General features: G+C 34.5%; 4 protein-coding genes across 6 annotated transcripts in view; 3 read left to right on the forward strand and 1 right to left on the reverse strand.

Moving 5' to 3' along the window:
* The window catches only part of LOC128188213 (DNA excision repair protein ERCC-6-like), a 28,061-nt gene extending 23,440 nt beyond the window's left edge, over window positions 1-4,621 (reverse strand). For 2 of the 3 annotated variants that reach the window (XM_052859129.1, XM_052859127.1), the window contains exons 1-10: window positions 4,545-4,621; window positions 3,001-3,090; window positions 2,637-2,797; window positions 1,917-1,968; window positions 1,472-1,782; window positions 1,333-1,378; window positions 926-1,167; window positions 761-800; window positions 441-658; window positions 139-187 (exon numbers count right to left, since the gene is read on the reverse strand). In XM_052859129.1, the coding sequence (XP_052715089.1) occupies window positions 139-187; window positions 441-658; window positions 761-800; window positions 926-1,167; window positions 1,333-1,378; window positions 1,472-1,782; window positions 1,917-1,968; window positions 2,637-2,797; window positions 3,001-3,052 (1,171 nt within the window). In that variant the 5' untranslated portion in view covers window positions 3,053-3,090; window positions 4,545-4,621. The remainder of the gene's footprint in view (window positions 1-138; window positions 188-440; window positions 659-760; window positions 801-925; window positions 1,168-1,332; window positions 1,379-1,471; window positions 1,783-1,916; window positions 1,969-2,636; window positions 2,798-3,000; window positions 3,091-4,544) is intronic. The other variant, XM_052859128.1, reaches the window with a different exon arrangement.
* Window positions 4,622-4,644: 23 nt separating this feature from the next.
* LOC128188215 (glutathione S-transferase theta-1-like) lies at window positions 4,645-6,972 on the forward strand. Its single transcript, XM_052859131.1, has 4 exons — window positions 4,645-4,802; window positions 5,442-5,529; window positions 5,843-5,996; window positions 6,522-6,972. Exons 1-4 carry the CDS (start codon window positions 4,688-4,690, stop codon window positions 6,867-6,869), a joined length of 705 nt encoding a protein of 234 aa, XP_052715091.1. The 5' UTR covers window positions 4,645-4,687; the 3' UTR covers window positions 6,870-6,972.
* A 2,417-nt stretch (window positions 6,973-9,389) lies between these two features.
* LOC128188214 (glutathione S-transferase theta-1-like) lies at window positions 9,390-11,099 on the forward strand. Its single transcript, XM_052859130.1, has 4 exons — window positions 9,390-9,604; window positions 9,984-10,071; window positions 10,225-10,378; window positions 10,472-11,099. Exons 1-4 carry the CDS (start codon window positions 9,457-9,459, stop codon window positions 10,817-10,819), a joined length of 738 nt encoding a protein of 245 aa, XP_052715090.1. The 5' UTR covers window positions 9,390-9,456; the 3' UTR covers window positions 10,820-11,099.
* A 1,456-nt stretch (window positions 11,100-12,555) lies between these two features.
* LOC128188912 (vitamin K epoxide reductase complex subunit 1-like protein 1) lies at window positions 12,556-14,334 on the forward strand. Its single transcript, XM_052860233.1, has 3 exons — window positions 12,556-12,813; window positions 12,967-13,076; window positions 13,796-14,334. Exons 1-3 carry the CDS (start codon window positions 12,638-12,640, stop codon window positions 14,020-14,022), a joined length of 513 nt encoding a protein of 170 aa, XP_052716193.1. The 5' UTR covers window positions 12,556-12,637; the 3' UTR covers window positions 14,023-14,334.
* The last annotated feature ends 4,557 nt before the right edge of the window (window positions 14,335-18,891 follow it).

Here is an 18,891-nt window from a genome sequence, read left to right on the forward strand (position 1 = left end):
TCCACATACAAAACACATACCATATAGTGATCCCTAAACATCTGAACAAACTTAGTATGGCAATAATCAAATACAAGCACATGTACAATATATATCAATGACAATATGTATATGTTTTTTTAGATTTGATCTTTTTACCTTTACTTGAATTATCATCAACTGGAATTCCATTTTCTCTTAAATACTCCTGAAAAATATCAATAAGGTATTGTTTTAAAATGCAATATAAAGAATGCACTTTGTAAAATAATGCATAGGTATACTGTATAAATGTTTGTACTTTATTCCTTATCTTTAGCATTAATGATACCATGAAAATTAATCTGATTGATCATTCAATAATCTTAAATCCACAAAAAGAAATATTTTGAAAAACATCCTAAAATCAACTTCCTTCATCAACAATTGCAATCCAATAATTAAGTGGCACTGCACATTACCTCCATTCTTTGCATTTTACGGGATAGTTTGTCACTTGGCTGGATGTCCGCTGCTAGCCGATACAAACTCAAAGCTTCCTTCACGTGTCCTTCTGCCGTCAGGTCCCTGGCTCGGGAGACCAGCTGTTTAAACTGGTTCTCTGTCCCCTCGTCACTCTCTGTCATTTCTTTGGGACGGGATGACTCCACTGATTGCTCTTTCTCTGCGTCCTTTGTGTCTAATGATGATATTAGCATCATAAGCAATTATATGTGAGCATGTAACTTTGCAATTTATCCGTCGTAAAATCTAATTGATATAATATCAACAACAGACTTACCAACATTTTCACTCGTACACTCATTCTGTTTTAAGTATTCCTGCACAAAACATGTTTAGATATGAATCATTTTGTTAAAAATTCAGGAAAAATATATTTTTGACATTGATATTAAAACTTAACTTCAGACACCACTAAACAATTCTTATTGAAATCTTGTGTTACCTCCATTCTCTCCATCTTTCGACTCAGTTTATCACTGGGACTGATTTTGTGTGCCTCTTTGTACATTCCTAGGGCCTCTTTCACTTGACCTTTTGAGGTCAAATCCCTGGCCTCAGAGACCAGTCTGGCAAATTTAGCTTGATCATCTTCCCCCTCATCCATGTCTGGTTTATCTTCTGATGCTGATGATGATGAAGTGGAACCTGTTCTGCATTCTAGTGATGTCTCTTTACTGGGTTCATCTGTCAAGAAAAAAAAATCTATTGCTATTGTTATTAAGATAGCATTACTAATGAAAAAATTGATAATAGTAGTATTTAATAGATACATGTACATTATGTCAAAGAATGTTCTTTGATAAAACAGCTTCTGATCTGCAACATAATAATATGGTTTCCATTACTTACCCAAACCATCTGAAACTTCAGATAAATTATTCTGTTGCATATATGCCTGAAAAAAAAAATGATGATGGTCAACTTAAGTTTCAAATTATTTTAATCTTGCAATCACCACTTCGACAACAAAACCTGTTAAAAAAAGTACCTGCATGCGCTGAATCTTTCGCTGAAGTTTTTCGCTGGGTAAGATCTTCAAGGCCTGCTTGTTGAGATACAGAGCCTGGGGGATGTTCTTTTCCTCCACTCTTTGTTTGGCTTCTGATATCAACATAGCATACCTGACCTGGTCTTCCTCGGACAGGTTTTGCTCGGCCTGTACTGAGGGGGAGGAAACACCTGAGGTGTCGGCAGAGACAGAGGAGAGGTGTCTTTTTGGAGGCAAAACTCCATTGCTTGGTGAACTTGAAGATGCCCTTTCTTTTCTTGATGAAATAGCTGTTGGATTTTTGGCTAATTCTGAAACAAAGATAGGGTTAAGAGTTTTAATTTCTTTCTTTTTAAATAAAATTTCAAAGAAAGGAACAGGGGGAGCATCTAAATTGTATAAATTTACAGTATATCTTCCATATTTTATAACCATTATTGCATACCACTGGTTTCATCTTCCTTTTGAGTATCAGTAGAATTTTCTTTCACATATGTCTGAAAAATTAACAATGATAGTACAATTTATACAAAAAAATAGTGTAAAAGTTATATAACAAAAATATCAAAAGTACCAGTATTTAATAAAAACATTCAACAAAATGTTTTAAAAGAAGCAATTTCATGTAAATCTTAATACATGTGCTTGTTCTTTAATTTAATTATACACTGTATACGATTTTTTTTGCTGCAGGCAAATGTATTATAGTAGATAGTTTAATTGAACATTACTCTTAAACCAACTTCACTATCAAAAGGGTAAGATCAACAACAACAAAAATTAGTTTAAACATCCTTCTCGGTGCCATGAACGTGCATAAGGCTGGTGCTTATCCTCGGTTTCCGTGGTGCTAATCAGATGAGTCATTGACTTCCCCTTGATGGAACACCAGTCCATCGCAAATTAACCCCCAGCGTAAGCCGGTACCCAATTTCAGCTTGGTGGACTGAGACAATGTAGATTAAGTGCCTTGTCTAAGTGCACAACACACAACATCAAGTGACCACAGCGGGGTTTGAATCGGCGACCTTTCCGTTACTTGCCTAACGCCCATGACCACTGAGCCATTTGCTCGACGACAAACAACAACAAAAACAACCTTTAAAATAATTAATATTAAATGCTTAAAATAGGAAAATGAAATTTTTCATAAGTAAACAGATACCTGCATACGCTGGATTTTTCTGAGTAGTTTGTCCGAGGGACACAACCTATAGGCCTTCTGATTTAACTCTAAAGCTTCTCTAACTTTTCCCACAGAAACTAAATCCTTTGATTGTAGAATTAGTCGGGAGTACTTCTCTTGAATACACTGGGCAAGTGTACCTACAATTGTGACAAAAGCTTTTAATTTTCACTAATTTTTCTTAACGTTATATCTTAAAAGCTTTGTGTACTTAAGTTAAAAAATATTTAATCCTCATGATATTTTTAGACATTTTAATCAATAAGATTTTTTCATATACTGTTAGTACAAATTATTTTTTTTCTGGATTTCATCCTCCTTATAACGCAATGGTTTTTCTTACTTTCCTCACTAATGGACAAGTTGTGTAACCCATGGCAGGTGTCGTCCTCCATTTTATGAACTGTATTATGAGTCCAGCGATTCTACTGTCCTGTTTAAAAGAAGGTACACAAATTCTTGTTTCAGAGTAACTTCAATATTGTTCATTCGTTAACATACATTGTAATTTCAAGATTATTTTAGATACAACAAAAAGTCAGTTATTGACTCATGAGTTGATTTACGAGGTCGAAGAACATTTAAGGGGTGAGGAATGTGACGGTCAAACTCGAAAACTGGCACTAGACAGTTTAGTTGGTAGAGCACCTGACTGGAGATTCGGTCAATTTCAGTGGGCCTGTGTTTGAATCCTAAAGAGTTCTGTCATTATTTCTTTTGTCACGTTACACAAGAGAGCGCATCAACCTTATACTCTTTCCCGAGTTTTTGCCTCCACCGCTTTTCTCTCGTTATTTTTATTTGACATTGAAAAATTGTGCAAGATATTTCGAGTGAGTTCAGAATTGTGAAAAGATTGTGTAAACATTTCCCATTATCAAAAAAAAAAATTCATAAAAAAATTGTTTTCATTCCTGTGAACTTTTATGAGTGCAAAATGATAATGAAGTTATCTTAGATGTTTTTCCTTTCATTGATTTCAACTGTATTTCTTTCACAGGTATGTGTATTTTTATTAAAACTCATCAGATTATAGTAAGGATGATATAAGAAACGTACAATGAGGCCTATTAAAAAAAATTGTGTGTTCAGGGTATTAAACACTGATGAAAAAATTAGGTTAAGTAGGTAGGGATTTTTTTTTATTTTATCATATTTTTTTCTGTATGAATCATAAGAATGTTTTTTTTGTGTCATATTTAATAATGGGTTAGGTCGGGTTACCCTAAACACACAACTTTTTTTTTTAGGCCTGAGTAATATAAGAAAGTAAGGACCTTACTTTCTTATATAACAGGCAAGAGGTCTATGCTTGTAATTACGGTATAATATTTACATTTTCCTGTGTCTTTGCCTGTGATAACACTACGTATCGATTTTGCTTATTTATATTTAAATATTTAATCGTAAGAAGGTTTAAAATTATATAAATATAAGTAATAAGGAATCATTCTTTGAATATTATGAGGTGATAATTTCGGTCGGAGCGTGATCAAATCTATCATAAAGCCCTTCGGGCTTTATTGGATTTGATCACGCCCCGACCAAAATTATCACCTCATAATACTCAAAGAATGATTCCTTATTCCTTATATGAGACCGTCTCTGTCTTGATGATAACACCAGACACAAAAGTAAGGATGACGGCCTAACTTTCACAAAGTAGGTTGCTACTGACAATGAGCTGGCGGAAATGTTTTGTTTTTGTTTTTACTTATTTACTTATGACCACATGATTATCATGATTGCAAGACAGATATAAAACCTTCACGAAAAACAGGACAAGAGTTTCTGATTTCTTGATGACAGAAGGTGTTGTATATATGAAAATATATTCTTAAACATTCGATCAATCACACAGATTCGATCATAACTTGCTTTTCTTACTTTGATACTTGGAATTTAAGTTGAAAATTCCGCCATTTCTTGTGGTGCGATGCAAAGTAAGTCGTACGTAAATTTCCAGCATCCGTAATCCCTCGGAACTTTACCTATATAACTGTTACATTTTCTATTTTCACTTTGTGAAGATGTCGAAACTGAAGTTATACTACGATCTCATGTCCCAGCCCTCACGGGCGCTATACATGTTTGTGAAACTGAACAGAATTCCTTTTGAGGACAAAGCCGTTGCTCTACGAAGTGGTAATCAATTACTTATATATGCTGATGTTCAGAAGCTCCCCTCCCCAAAATGATCTACATTCTGACCCCAGATTTTAAAAAAAATTCACAGATTTATATGCATTAACATTATTATGGTAACTTAACTTAAATACAGTGAAGCTTTTTAAATTAATGATTTATAAACATTATATTTTTGGCATAACTGTGCTCTCATTTGCTCTGCACAAGATTAATTCAGTAATATTTTATACATGTATCTACCTTAATATTCAATATTAATCACACATTTTTTTCAATATTCAAGTTTTATGATGCAGTACTGTTGAAAAGAATTTACAGTAAACTGTGAGCACATATTATTTTTTGTACCGGGGCGGGTACACTAGCTGCCCTGTGTTGTATATGCTGCATAACTATTAATATTCGTAAAAAAACTCTTGTTGAAATCTCATTTTACGATGAGGAAAATTTGATGTGAATTTAAATACACGTACCCCAAAAAATCAGGGGATTCATTTCATTACACTTTGTTAATGGACATATATCAAAATCACAAAAAGCACACATCATATTTTTTTGCTTTTAATGTGGTTTTATGAACATTATTGTTTTCCTTGTCATATTAATAACAATTTTTACCCCTTCCTATTTTCACAGGAGAGCATAAACAGGAAGCATTCACGACAATAAACCCTGTCCAACTTGTTCCAGTCATCGACGATGGTGGATTTGTTTTAACAGAGAGGCATGTAATTCAGAACCTTTTTCTCATTAACTTTTATACAAAATGAAATGATATTTGTATGCTATTCATTCTGTTCATTTGCAAGGTAAATTGGGTGGAGATCGAGTCTTTTACCACAAATTCATTTCAATAAAAGCCAACTATACTATTGTTACAGTTAAAGTTTACAGTTACAATTTTATAAATTTTAAAGTGATTTTAAGAATACCAAAGCATTAATTTATCCTCGGTCCACAAAATAGAAGAGTATAAATAGCTTTTAATACAGAAGATCTGTACTTGACTGTAAACTATTGGACATATATTCTTTCAGTGTGGCCATCATTCAGTACCTGTGCAGCAGGTATGACCTTCCTGAACACTGGTATCCCAGAAAGGACATCAAGGCTCAAGCCAAAGTGAACGAGTACCTTAACTGGCAGCATGCCAACACTAGGATGAACTGTGCCATGGTGTTCAGGCACCTGGTGAGTAGACCTGGTATTGTCAAATATGTGGAATCACCAGGGTTCCCTGTGGCTCACTTATTGTGGGTTCTGTGGGTGTCCCTGCCCTTGAAATAGCATTCTCAACAAATTAATATGGCGAAACACATCTTTTCTTCATTATACAACAAAATGTATGTTATGTTCCCAGGAGACATTTATAAAAATCTACAATCTACGAAAATTGCCCCCCCCCCCTCCCCCCCCCAAAAAAAGATAAACCCCCAAATTTATCAATGGTAGCTGAAGAGCAGACTGTAACTGACAATATGATGCTAATGAAATTTAAAAAATAAAAAAATTACCAGTGCTTCACTTTTCTTTGTAGATACATGTAAATATTATTATTATACATGCAGCTTCGAACTGATTCTTGTTTGAAAAGAGAGCATTACTCTCTTATGATCTTTATTTTGATACCAAGCTTGTCATTGCTAAAATACAAATGCATATCAACATTATCGTTACCTTAAGTTATCAAAAGTTAACATCATAATCCATTAACAGGTAATAATACCCAGAGAAACCAAGAAGCCAGTGGACTGGGATCAAGTGAACATGATGAAGAAGCGAGTGGCCTTTGTGGTCAACCACCTGGACAAGACCTTTCTAAAGGAGAAGCCATACCTGTGTGGCTCCGAGGTCTCCGTCGCTGATCTCCTCTGTATTTGTGAGTTGATGCAGCTGAACGCTGTGCACGAGGAACAGCTCTACGAGTCAAATCCCAAAATAAAGGCATGGGCAGAGCGAGTTAAGAAGCGACTCAATCCCGAGTTTGATGAGGCTCATCAGATTGTGTACCGATTGCGAGATTTGTACAAGAGTACAATCGCCCCATCCTTTGCCAAACTGTAGTTCAGAAAGATTGTGTTATATGTATTCTGTGATAACTCATAATCTTATGATTCTAATTTGTAAAATGCATAGGCGTCGGAACCGGGGGGGCTAGGGGGGGCTAAGCCCCCCCACTTTTTTTGCAAAGTTATACCTAACCATTAGAAACATAGCATGATAGAGGGTTCAGCCCCCCCCCCCCTTTTTTTTCGCAGGAAAGATTATCGTTCCTAATTTACCTTGAAAGATTGAGAAGTTAGATTCAGAAGCATACTAGCCCCCCCCCCCCCCCCCCCCCCCCCCCGGATTAGGAATTTCATGATTTTGGAAAAAAAAATTTGGGTAAGTAATTTTTTTTTTGGAAGTATAGGCATCCTCCTCCCCCCCCCCCCCCCCCCCCCCCCCCACGGATTAGGATTTCCATGATTTTGGGAATTACTTTTTTCTCAATACTTCTGAGGATTAGTCTAGCCCCCCCCACTTTCAATTTGCTTCCGACGCCTATGAAATGAAATCATTTAGAAATGCATTTTGTTATAATATACAAAAATTGTACATAGGAAAAAGCCTCCATATTGTACCATGATTCCATAAATTTATAATTTTGTCAAGAATAAAACTATAATATTCTATTTAGTAAAATCATTTTTTTTTACAATCTATTCTTATATTTTTAACTATAAAGGAAGACCAACAGTCTAATCAATCGTGCCTATAAGTGTACTTTTATTTAAACTGTAGATATACTATCCTCCCTGCATTCCTTGCCCTAATTCAGTCTTATCTCCTGACCAACTTTTCATCAGTCAAAAATAAGAATGCTTCATTAGTAAGCTGTAGTTCAAGGCCAGATGTCAGGTTCACCTAACAGCACAAATAATTATAACACTGTCTCCCAAAATCAAGCTTTCATATAATGACATTTAGACCATTATCAAATCACCTTGACATTTAAAATCAACCCAAACACTTTGCTCATTTGAATTAAAATTTAACCTATTCATCCTTCTCTTTGAGACTTTCTTTTATTGTCAAGCGTAACAAAAATTTTGAAATGTGAAAGAAGGCCTTAAATATCAATATTTACATCCTCTTTTAAGAAAAGCAAATGCACAGATCCAGAATTTTCTTCTATCTTCTGGGGGAATCCAATTATTAACTTGTATTGATTGGGGGGGGGGGGGGGGGGGTCCGAGGCCTATTTTCCGTAATTTTACTAGCTGTGTGAATTTAATTTAAGTCTGAAGGGGGGGGGGTGTCTAGATCTGCGCATGAAGCATATTCCCGTTATACAATCATAGGTGTCTTTCCAGGCAGAACTCGTTAAAATTATAAAGCAATCAAAAAGCTTACTGTATATAATGAACACGTATGGACAGGTGTCAGTCCAAAAGACGTGGGCTTTTCCAATAAAGTTTACAAATGGTCGATAAACGATTTCATAATTGATTTATGAAATTTAACCCACTTGCACTCAGTACGAATAATTAATATAAAAAATGATACAAATAATACATCTAACTACAAATCAAACTTCGATTTTATTCTTCGATAATTAAAGCAATATGAGCTGCAATTTTCGTGTTAAATTTTTTTTTAAGAAAATGTTATTTTCTACTAAAATGAGAAAAATATCATGGTTTTTAAATTTCTGTTAGCTCTGATTCAAAAGGAAAAGCCATCAAGGAGCCTTAATTGGAGCAAAATTGAATAATTGTCGTCCTGTACAAAAATTGATCTGCTATATATTCCTTATAACTGAAATATTTCTCCTGACAAATATTAATGATTTGTTCTAATCTTTTTTATCATAAAAGTTTAAGTTACAGGCAGACTTATTATACTAGCAGGTTTTTGGAGCAAAATAAAATTCTAAAAAATACAGCTCATATTGCTTTAAATCCATAATTGGACCATGGCCTGAAATTGGTGTGTTCAACAGCATCACATGGTTTCTTTGAGCCAAATTATCCCGAAACAAACATTTTATTTTAAATCAGACCATCTATAAATATAATACAATAAATATACGTATGTCATAAAAAGATACATTGATAAAAGATTAATTTAATAAAGGGTCTATACTTGGGGGGTGGAGATGAAAGAGGGTTCGGTCTTGTCCTCGAGCACCTCTTGTTGGCATAATGAAAATAATGTAAAAATATAAATAATTTTGATTGTTCTAACAATGATTAAAAAATGTAAATAAACGTGATAAGGAATCATTATTTGTTATCTGTGGGGGATATATTTTTGGTCGGTATTTAGAGTATATTTGCTCACTTTAAAAGATTTGAAGAATGACTTAGATATAATCAATGACTTTTCCAAAATCGCCGATACACTCTCTAACATATGCACGCATCGCGATGCTGCACTTTTACCTACACATTCAAGTGATTACTGTCCAGTGTGAAAATTTACAACATTATATTTATAACCTGCATTAAATCTCTTCTTGTCTGTGAATAGCAATCAATGAAATCAACCCCTTGTAGCTCTACTAATAAATTAAATCTTTGATGATAAAGAATACCTTGTCAAGATGTCAAGGCCATCCTTATTAAAAGGCTGACCATATAGAGATAGGAGGGCCCACAGATTGTGCATGCATGTGTATTTATTTACTTTACCTGTAGCGATGGCGAAGATAAAGCTCTATTACGATCTTATGTCTCAGCCATCTCGAGCCGTGTACATTTTTCTGAAGGTAAACGACATTCCTTTTGAAGCTATACAAATTGCCATCAGAAATGGTAGGTGTATATTACTTCATTCTTACTTGTTCTTTGGTTACGTTATTCGCTTTATTCTAAGATGATGTAATCTAAATACATATCCGATTACTTTATTAAACGTTCAACGTAATTTTAAAGGGAGGAGAATATTAAGCAGATAAATAAGTGTGCAATTTAGAGGAAAAATAAAGCATCGGAAAGTAAGAGTGTGTATTAGATAACGCCCTGACTGTCTTAAATGTTTTATTTTAAACAACAAAAACCGACCTAGATCTTATTTTTGTTTCTATCTAAAATACATTGATCGTCTTTTCCATTCAAAGTGGCTGAACTCTTAAACCAGTACAAAAGACTGATAAATTATAAATCACATTTTTCGCTCACTTGCATTTTTCAGGTGAGCATCGCAGGCCCACGTACACAAAGATCACTCTGTTTCAACAGGTGCCCGTCATCGATGACGACGGATTTATTTTAACCGAGAGGTCTCTCTCTCTCTCTCTCTCTCTCTCTCTCTCTCTCTCTCTCTCTCTCTCTCTCTCTCTCTCTCTCTCTCTCTCTCTCTCTCTCTCTCTCTCTCTCAATACAGCCTCTTTATTTTAGCTATCAAACACATTTTTTTGCTTTCATTTACACAGTGTAGCAATTCTACAATATCTTTGCATGAAGTACAAATTGGCGGAGCATTGGTATCCTCTTGCTAATCCAGAAATGCATGCACGGGTACAGGAGTACCTAAATTGGCAGCATGCAAACACTCGGTTTCATGGTACCATGCTGTTCAGAATACTGGTCAGAATTCCTCTAGTTTCTTATTGTAGTTTAACAAATTACACATTGGACTCAGATTAATTTGCCTCTTTGAATTTATAATAAATATTTTAGTTCCGTTTACCGCAAGAAACAAAGCAACCTGTCAATAAAGCGGAAGCGGAAGATTGCAAAGAGAGGAACAAGGCCGTTGTGCGCCACCTGGATCAGTACTTCCTGAAAGACAAGAACTTCCTGTGCGGGCGCGAAATTTCCATTGCTGATCTACTAGCTGTCTGTGAGCTCATGCAGCTGCATGTTGTTGATGAGGTCAATATCGTGCATCAAAATGACAGGGTCAGAGAGTGGTTCTCCCGTGTCAAGGACAGACTGGGGTCGGCTTTCGATGAAGGTCACAAAATAGTGTACAAAGTTCATGACCTTTACAAGAGTACTTTGAAATCTGAAATAGCCAGGCTTTAGCCGAGACACACTAGGCTAAGTCCGAAAATAATTGGTGAGAACAAAATAAAAAAAAACAAAAGAAACAAAACATGATGTATCTAAATATTCGATATCTATGTGAAGAGTAAGAATTATATAAGATGATAGGATTTTTACAAAGTTAAAAACAGATTTACATGCAAATGTATTTGGAATGAAATATAATAAAACGTATACAGTCGGTTTGTCCAAACAGTGGATTTCTTTTGATTTGATGTACATACATATACCCGGTAGGTGTAAATTATTATTGTATACAAGCATGCATAAATAAATGCGTTTGAAATAAAAATAATGAAAAAAAAACTTCTGTTGAATTGTGTCCATTGATATTATTACATTTTTTTCCAAAAAAAGAAAAGAAATTATTTCTATTCATTCAGAACATTCTTGGTATATAGAGGGCTAAAATAAATATTTTCAACGATATAATGCAAAACTCTCAGTCTCGTTCGCTTAACATATTTCTCGTTTGCAGGACTTTTATCGTTTACACGACTTATTATACATGTACATCTGCACACGACAAGATATCAACATTTTTTTGACGTCGTGACTAAAATGTAAGTGTACTAGTAATTGCAATTATTGATACAAAGAGGCCCATCGGCCACATCGCTCACCTCAGCAACAATAACCACGATAAAGTCAGCTCTATGGATTTGCATTAAAATATATGGACAACTCCTATTTAAAAAGATTTTCCTCTTTTTTTTCATTTTCTCTTCAGATATTGCTTTGTTAAACATTGAGCCCATTTCATAACAAAGTGAATTCATAGTCATAGCACATATTGAGCAATGTAGTTCTCAAGAAAGATCTTTTAAAAATATCAACCTAAATTAAACTTGAATCCCTTATGGGGCCAAGAATTGTCCAGATGCCACAGTCTAAACAATTGATTTTTGAGAAGTTTTTTTTATATATAAAGATATTTCTCTATGTATTCCTATGTGAAAATTCGACCTATCATTGTAACCACACCCTACCCTCTGGGATTAGTATACGGACGGACAGACGGATGCACGGACGTTGGACAATAGGTGAAAAAAAGCTCAGAGAGAGAGAGAGACAGAGAGAGGGAGAGAAAGAGAGAGAATCGTATAACTACTCGGCCATTTCCGTAACCGCAATCGTAACTACTCGGCCATTTCCGTCACCGCAAATAATTTTTATCGGTTACGGAAAAGGGTGAGCGTGATCCGAATGAGAGAGAGAGAGAGAGAGAGAGAGAGAGAGAGAGAGAGAGAGAGAGAGAGAGAGAGAGAGAGAGAGAAAGAGAGAGAGAGAGAGAGAGAGAGAGAGAGAGTATGTCAATCAATTATTTTTCCAAGTATCGTCCCTACATTTCATTGAAAACAAGACTTAATGCATGAATGCATGATGTAATTTTTTGTTAGCAGAAATGATATTTCAGTAAAAGTAGGTTTAAAAATTATTTTGCCAAATGTTTAGATCTTTTTAAATTCGAGCAATAATTAAGCCGGGTGACTTCTTAACAATTCTGTGAAAAATGTTGATTGTCAAAATGTAATACATAATACAACTGACACACCTTTAGCACCTGAGTGTTTATAGATTTATTCTCATTTTTTTCTCATAAATTTTAAATCTCACGTACGCAAAAGGCAAAGAGCCCCCCCCCCCCTAAACGAATAATTTGTGGTATTACTTAATTTCCCGTTTAAAGTCTTTTGGAACGCATCGGGCTTTTTACCAACTTCCGTTTTCACTTTGAATGATACGTCGGCAAAGACGCGAAATTATCGTCGTGAACTGTGAGGCTACAATTGTAAAATGCGCGGTGGTTCTGGTAAGATATCGAAAACTGTTATTCTCTTGTGTTGTGCTATAGGAACATTGTTGTCTGTTTATGCACTGCATGTCGAGATACATGCGGAAAATGACAAAAACTACAGAGCCAGCTGTGACATAAGTGCAACGATCAGTTGTTCAAAGGTCTTTAAATCAAGGTAAGAGCACTATGTACGGAGCATGAGATTACACGAATCAAAAAAAAAGCAAACGTAAATAATTGAATTCCTGTGCAGATTTCTGAATTGAAAAACAAATAAAACACAGACGTATATCGAACGAAAGTCTGCACACTTTCTTATTTTATTTAGATGGGGTAAAGGATTTGGATTAATTGGACTTGTAATTGGAGATGACCACCCACTGAACTTGCCCAACAGTATATTTGGAATTGTGTTTTATGCTCTTCAAATCGCCTTAAGTAAGTATGTGTGTCTAGACATAGCTGTATTATTGAGAAAGGAGTTAGCACATGTCTTGTCCGTGATTATATTTATTTGTTTAAAGTAGTAAAATGTTTCTCCATAGACTCTTTTATGGTATCTGCGGACTGCGGTACTGCTATTTTACAGGGTAAAATGACATAGTTTTGTAAAATATGACGTAACCTCAAGGTTTTATTTAAACAGACTAATGTCACGTTTCTACCTATATAAATAAAACTCCAGCAAAGTATTACCAATTTGCTCTGCAAGAGAGCAGTACCACAGTTATCGTGAAGGGGTTTAGTATCAATTTTTTTTTATCCTCCTTAATCACAGATTGAGGAAGAAAGTTCAAAGCTATATTTGTTTGTCCAGAATTGGTAACCCAGACGCTGTATACCTTATTCTAGGTTTAGACCCGGAAATTTAATTTACGGTAGATGCAGTATTAGTGCCAATGATAGTCCTGTGAATCTTGAAATTCATTTGTTCAAGGTGCCCAATCCAATGCTATACATATATTAGTGCATTACTTAATTGTTAATTGCTTTTCCACTGAGCTCCCCAGAAGTTGAAAACAATATTACCTGTCATTTTATAATAGCCCAGTGTATCACATTTCTGTCATAAACTTATATCTTTTAAAAATTAAAATACACTCTAATGATAACTTTGATTTCATCTGAATACAAGTTTTTGGTCTTTGTATTTTCAGCCTTCTCCTCCTCGCCAGGACTAGCTTCCACACAGCTTTACCTCAGTGCCTTCTCCAATGTGGCATCTGTATATTTAGGATATATATTATATTTCATTCTGAAAGACATCTGTATTGTTTGCCTGTCAACGTATATTACAAATGCTGTCCTTTTGGTAGCAGTGTATTACAAGAACAAATCAGTGCAAGAGATTAAACAGAAAAAAGAAAGGAAAAAGCAGAAGTGATGAAAGTGATAGTTTCTGTAATCATTGCATGACAAAAATCACAAATGCATGCATGGGTATGACAAAGAAGCAATTACAGATGTACAATGTATGTTGTTCGATGCTGTTGTTCCTGCATGTGAGTCAAGAAATTTCAAGTCCCATTAAAAATGAATGAATGGTTGAATGAGTGATAAAAAGGCAAGCTAATTTAAATGCTTTATGTTTTTCATTATAAGGTAGACAAGAGTGTTTAATTTTTGCATTGTATAATCAAAGTAGTGGATGCAAAAATCATGGAAAAAATAGCATAATATGTGAATGAATATTCTCTATTGAGAAGTGGACAGGCATAGCCTACATGTAGGCTATGCCTGTCCACTTCTCAAAAGAGAATAGTGAATTAACCGAATTTTGTAATTCCATAGTACTGTCATCATTTATGTTATTGTAGATTTTTTTGTTTAAAACAAATACATATTTAAGTCTAAGAATAACAGATACCAATGTATGACAAATTGAAAGAATTTGCAATGTACTAGTTGTTGTAGACATTCTCAAATTCATATACATGTATAAATGATCATGAGACATAGAACTTGTATTTTGATATGATTACATGTACATTGTATTTCAATGATTTGAAGTTCAGTATTCTATATGATGTAAGCTACTTAAAACACAAAACCTTAATAAATGTTAGTGTGTTAAATTGTACATGTATATCCATACTGTGGTATTATAATGTTAATATTTGCTCAGATGCTGTCAACCATATTGCTTGTCCACATATTTCACACTTCTCAAAATTGTCTTCATCTCAGTATTCAAATAAAATTCATATGAAAGCAAGTTTTTGTTTCTCCTTTTAAATTTTACTTTGTGGGCCTATTATTGGTAAGATCAAAAGTTTAATGTACTTATTTAATAGGTATGAGGGCAACGTCTTAGAACCATTTTATCAAGAGCTTGGACTTTAAGTAGTTGTGTCAAACAGCATTGTGACATAGACCTGTCAATTTCATTGCTGGTCACAAAGGCATGGCTCTTTGAAATTAACAATATTTTTTTGGCTTTGAGCTAAGACTTATATGCAATCGGTATATATTTTGCTTGAAACCATTGTCATTTTTAACTTGTTTTGATGCAAGAATTAATTAGATAGCGACATTCTACTGAAAGTCTATATAAGGCCTTGTTAAAATGGTTCTATTTGCTATGCCTGAAAACACAAATGTTGCCCAATGCAAAAGGCTGAGGACAACATTTCTGCCTTAAGGTCCAACAAATAAGATGTTGCCCTAATACCTAGTCGACAACTGATTTGTTATACTCTTCAGTACAGGTTTATATCTGGTATGATCTCAAGTAGCAACCAGCCATTCATGTTGCACCACTTTGGCTAGCTGCAATAATGTAGCCCTCTCCCGATTTTTTTTTTTTTTTTTTTTTGGGAGAGGGCTACAACTCCATAGGATCTCCGTAATGGTGCAAGTGCGGGAGTGATTCACTCCCGCAACGATTTCGTCTCAAATCGTTTATAGATGACAATAACATTTGCATTTCTTACCTGAACTCTAACGTTGTAGATATCTATGGCATAAATTAATCCAAAAATATCAAGTATAGTCCACATTTGGCACATATCGTGTATGTCAACAACGAAAATTGAATTTGTCCGCCATGTTTACTGACCTTGACCGGTTTTATTTTGGGACAGCCAATGAGAATTCAGGAGCGGATCTTGAACTGAATATAGGAATTCCCCTATTTTAAACATAATTAACGCGGTAAATATGAATTTTCCATTATAAGCCATTTCCTTAAATGATGTTTTAGTGATATAACGAGGTAAGATCGATTATTTACACTGACATTCACGTTATCAGGCCCATCAAAACTCCAAGCGTACATCCCATAAAATCACGCGAGAACTGTCATGGCTGCTGAAAAAGACGACTGGTAAACATGCTGATGTGTTTTATCTGGTTTTGATTTATATACGGTTAATTTGTTCAACCTGAATTAAAAATCATTTTATCTAAAAGAAGTCAAATATAAAATCGATCTTTTCAGACCGAAGTCAGCCGCATTAAAAAATTAATTTTGCACCATTACGGAGATCCTGTGGAATTGTAGCCCTCTCCAGTAAACATCAGATATAAAAAATCGGAGAGGGCTACATTATTGCAGCTACACTTTGGCTACTTCCATTCCGCCAAGATTGGACAAATATTATTAGCCGTAACTTAGGGGTCTCATAAAATTTATGTTGGACAAGTAGACTGGTCAACATCAAAGAGGTATAGCGCCTCTCCCATTATTTCACCTATATCTGTGTTTGAGCAGAAAGTACATGCACTAAAATATATTCATGTAGAACTCTGTGTATAAAAACAACTGATATTCTGAACCGTGATAACAATGAATGTTAGTGTGTAAATTAGAGTACCGGTACATGTATAGTGTTGGTGAAAAGGGCTATTTATATTGGTGTGCTTTTACTCAAACTAAACAAGAGTTTTTGGTTAAAAAAACTACCAGAGGATAAGATTCATGTAATTTAAACTCTTTATTCTTAGCATGCTTGAAGTGAAAAGAAAAAAAAAATAACTAGGCTAAGGTACTTGGTGGAATCGATCCAGCGTAAGCAAAACCAAATTGACCTACGCATTACCACTTGGCCACACAATTTCATAAGATGTCTTTTTAATTGATAATTAGTATACCTGTATGTGCCCATATACATGATATTATTAAGAGTCATTCATTCAAATATTTGTCTAATTTTTAGAACAAAGACCACGTTTGACCAAAATTAATGTACCGGTAAACATGACTACAATACCTGTAGAACATAATTTTAGTCAGATTTCTGTATGTATGTACCTGTACATGTACCTGTATTTACTTTTATTACCTAATCAAAGGGATTTTGTTGTTCTATTACAAATTAAATATTTTCGTCTATTCTGAACTGCCGGTCAATAGACTGCGATCTATTAGACCGCCGGTCAATAGACTGCGATCTATTGGACCGCCGGTCAATAGTCTGTGATCTATTGGACCGGTAACGTATATCAGAACGCGTGTATATTATAATCTTACATCCTTTCTCAGGGAATGTATATTCCTTTACATAAACGCTGTTTTTTAGTACTTGGTGAAACCAATTTCAATGTTATCAAAATGGAGTGTCAAATAATCAACAGTTTTAAAGCCTCATATAAGGTAAAAGACTATTTAAAATCTAATGGGTTGAAGACTCCTCCTTCTTTGTGTAACTAATATTAAACTGAGATGTTGTAATGCATGCAACAAGTTTGGTGCATGTAAAAGATGAAAAAAAATCTTAGTATATTGCAAAATGGCATTAAAACCATCTGCAATATGCAAAATGTAAACCCAGAAAACTAAAATAGAAATAAGGTAATAAAACAATTATTTAATGCTTGAACAGTCAATAGACCAGAATTTTTTCCCTTGGTGCAGGGAACAGCTCAGTATGATCTATTGCCCTCGGCCGTTGGCCTCGGGCAATAGATCATACTGAGCTGTTCCCTACACCTCGGGAAAAATATTCTGGTCTATTGACTGCTCAAGCATTAAATAATTGTATATTAGTGCATGTACTTTCAAATATACATCTATTTAATTATTACATACTAACTATATTTTCCTATATTATATCCCTCCTTACAAAACTTAAAGATTTTAATAATGTTGTGGAAGACAATTAAGACACTTTTAACATGGTAACTGTGTAATTTGCATTCCTTAAAGTATAGTTGAACTAAAAGTTGTAAAATACATATTAAAAATGACTGATGTTTGAAAAAGAGGTGTATTTTAGGCAAAATCGTATACTAAGTGCACTAATTACCTCTATGTTAGACTGGTTGAATTAATTAATATTCATTTTGTTGGACTCTCTGTTAGTAAGAAAAGTCAGTTATTTTTGTCATGACCCCCTCCCCTCTACCTTCAAAAATTGATGTCAATTAATTTCAAAGTGGTACGTATTTACAATAGTAAAACAACGAGTGAAAAGCTGTCAATGTGACAGCAAACCAGGTTTTCTTTTATGTGATCTGTATCCATAATCCATGTCAACCCTGAATGGATAAACACTACCTACCGTATCCAGAGAAATGGAGTACCCTATGCAATATATTTTGCCAAAAAATGACTCAGTTCAAAAGCTGGTACATGTATTTTAAAAAAATTTATCAGAAATCAAAATCCTAGCAATATGCACACCTCTAATAATGTTTAATTGATATGTAAAATAGCAACTTTCTATCTTGAAAATTGTAGGAGGAGTTATCCATACAATAAGGGTACCCTATATGCAATTTTTTTATGGTATTTTTTTCCTAAATTATCAGAAATCAAAATCCTAGCAATATGCACATCTCTGATATATGTCCAATTGATATGCAAAAGAACAACTTCCTATCTTGAAAACTGTAGGAAGAGTTATCCGTACAGTAAGGGTACCCTTGTGGCAGCTGCCTGCCATTTTCACCATTTCAATAACTTGCATTTTTCCGTTGGAAAACCCGGTTAAAAATTAAATCCTGTACTGTAAGTTCATTTCCAATGAATTGGCTTACTGTATGTTGGATGGCAACTTAGTTTTCATCAGATAAAAGACTTTGATCTCACCCAAATAAAATTGTCACATGGGTTTGTGTAGAAAAAATGGACAGAAAACCTGTTTCTTGCTATGATGCCCTTATAATTTTTCTGGAGGTTTTTCTTGGCTTGTATTAACCATCAAACAATTTCCAAAAAATTACAGATGTAATCACCTGTTAAACACATGTACTTTCAAAAGAGTTGGAGGATTTATAGCTCCAGGTCTAGAAAGAAATTTGAATGGACGAC

This window comes from Crassostrea angulata, chromosome 6, assembly GCF_025612915.1.
Source record: "Crassostrea angulata isolate pt1a10 chromosome 6, ASM2561291v2, whole genome shotgun sequence".
NCBI lineage: Eukaryota > Metazoa > Mollusca > Bivalvia > Ostreida > Ostreidae > Magallana > Magallana angulata.

What these genes read in the sequence shown, in the direction of transcription:
- LOC128188215 (XM_052859131.1), top strand. Translation starts at nt 4,688, where the DNA reads ATGTCGAAACTGAAGTTATACTACGATCTCATGTCCCAGCCCTCACGG. An exon ending in GGATTTGTTTTAACAGAGAG is followed by an intron (nt 5,530 to 5,842) that starts GCATGTAATTCA and finishes ATATTCTTTCAG; the next exon opens with TGTGGCCATCATTCAGTACC. An exon ending in CCATGGTGTTCAGGCACCTG is followed by an intron (nt 5,997 to 6,521) that starts GTGAGTAGACCT and finishes ATCCATTAACAG; the next exon opens with GTAATAATACCCAGAGAAAC.
- LOC128188214 (XM_052859130.1), top strand. Translation starts at nt 9,457, where the DNA reads ATGCATGTGTATTTATTTACTTTACCTGTAGCGATGGCGAAGATAAAG. An exon ending in ACAAATTGCCATCAGAAATG is followed by an intron (nt 9,605 to 9,983) that starts GTAGGTGTATAT and finishes TGCATTTTTCAG; the next exon opens with GTGAGCATCGCAGGCCCACG. An exon ending in GGATTTATTTTAACCGAGAG is followed by an intron (nt 10,072 to 10,224) that starts GTCTCTCTCTCT and finishes TCATTTACACAG; the next exon opens with TGTAGCAATTCTACAATATC.
- LOC128188912 (XM_052860233.1), top strand. Translation starts at nt 12,638, where the DNA reads ATGCGCGGTGGTTCTGGTAAGATATCGAAAACTGTTATTCTCTTGTGT. An exon ending in TCAAAGGTCTTTAAATCAAG is followed by an intron (nt 12,814 to 12,966) that starts GTAAGAGCACTA and finishes TATTTTATTTAG; the next exon opens with ATGGGGTAAAGGATTTGGAT. An exon ending in TGCTCTTCAAATCGCCTTAA is followed by an intron (nt 13,077 to 13,795) that starts GTAAGTATGTGT and finishes TTGTATTTTCAG; the next exon opens with CCTTCTCCTCCTCGCCAGGA.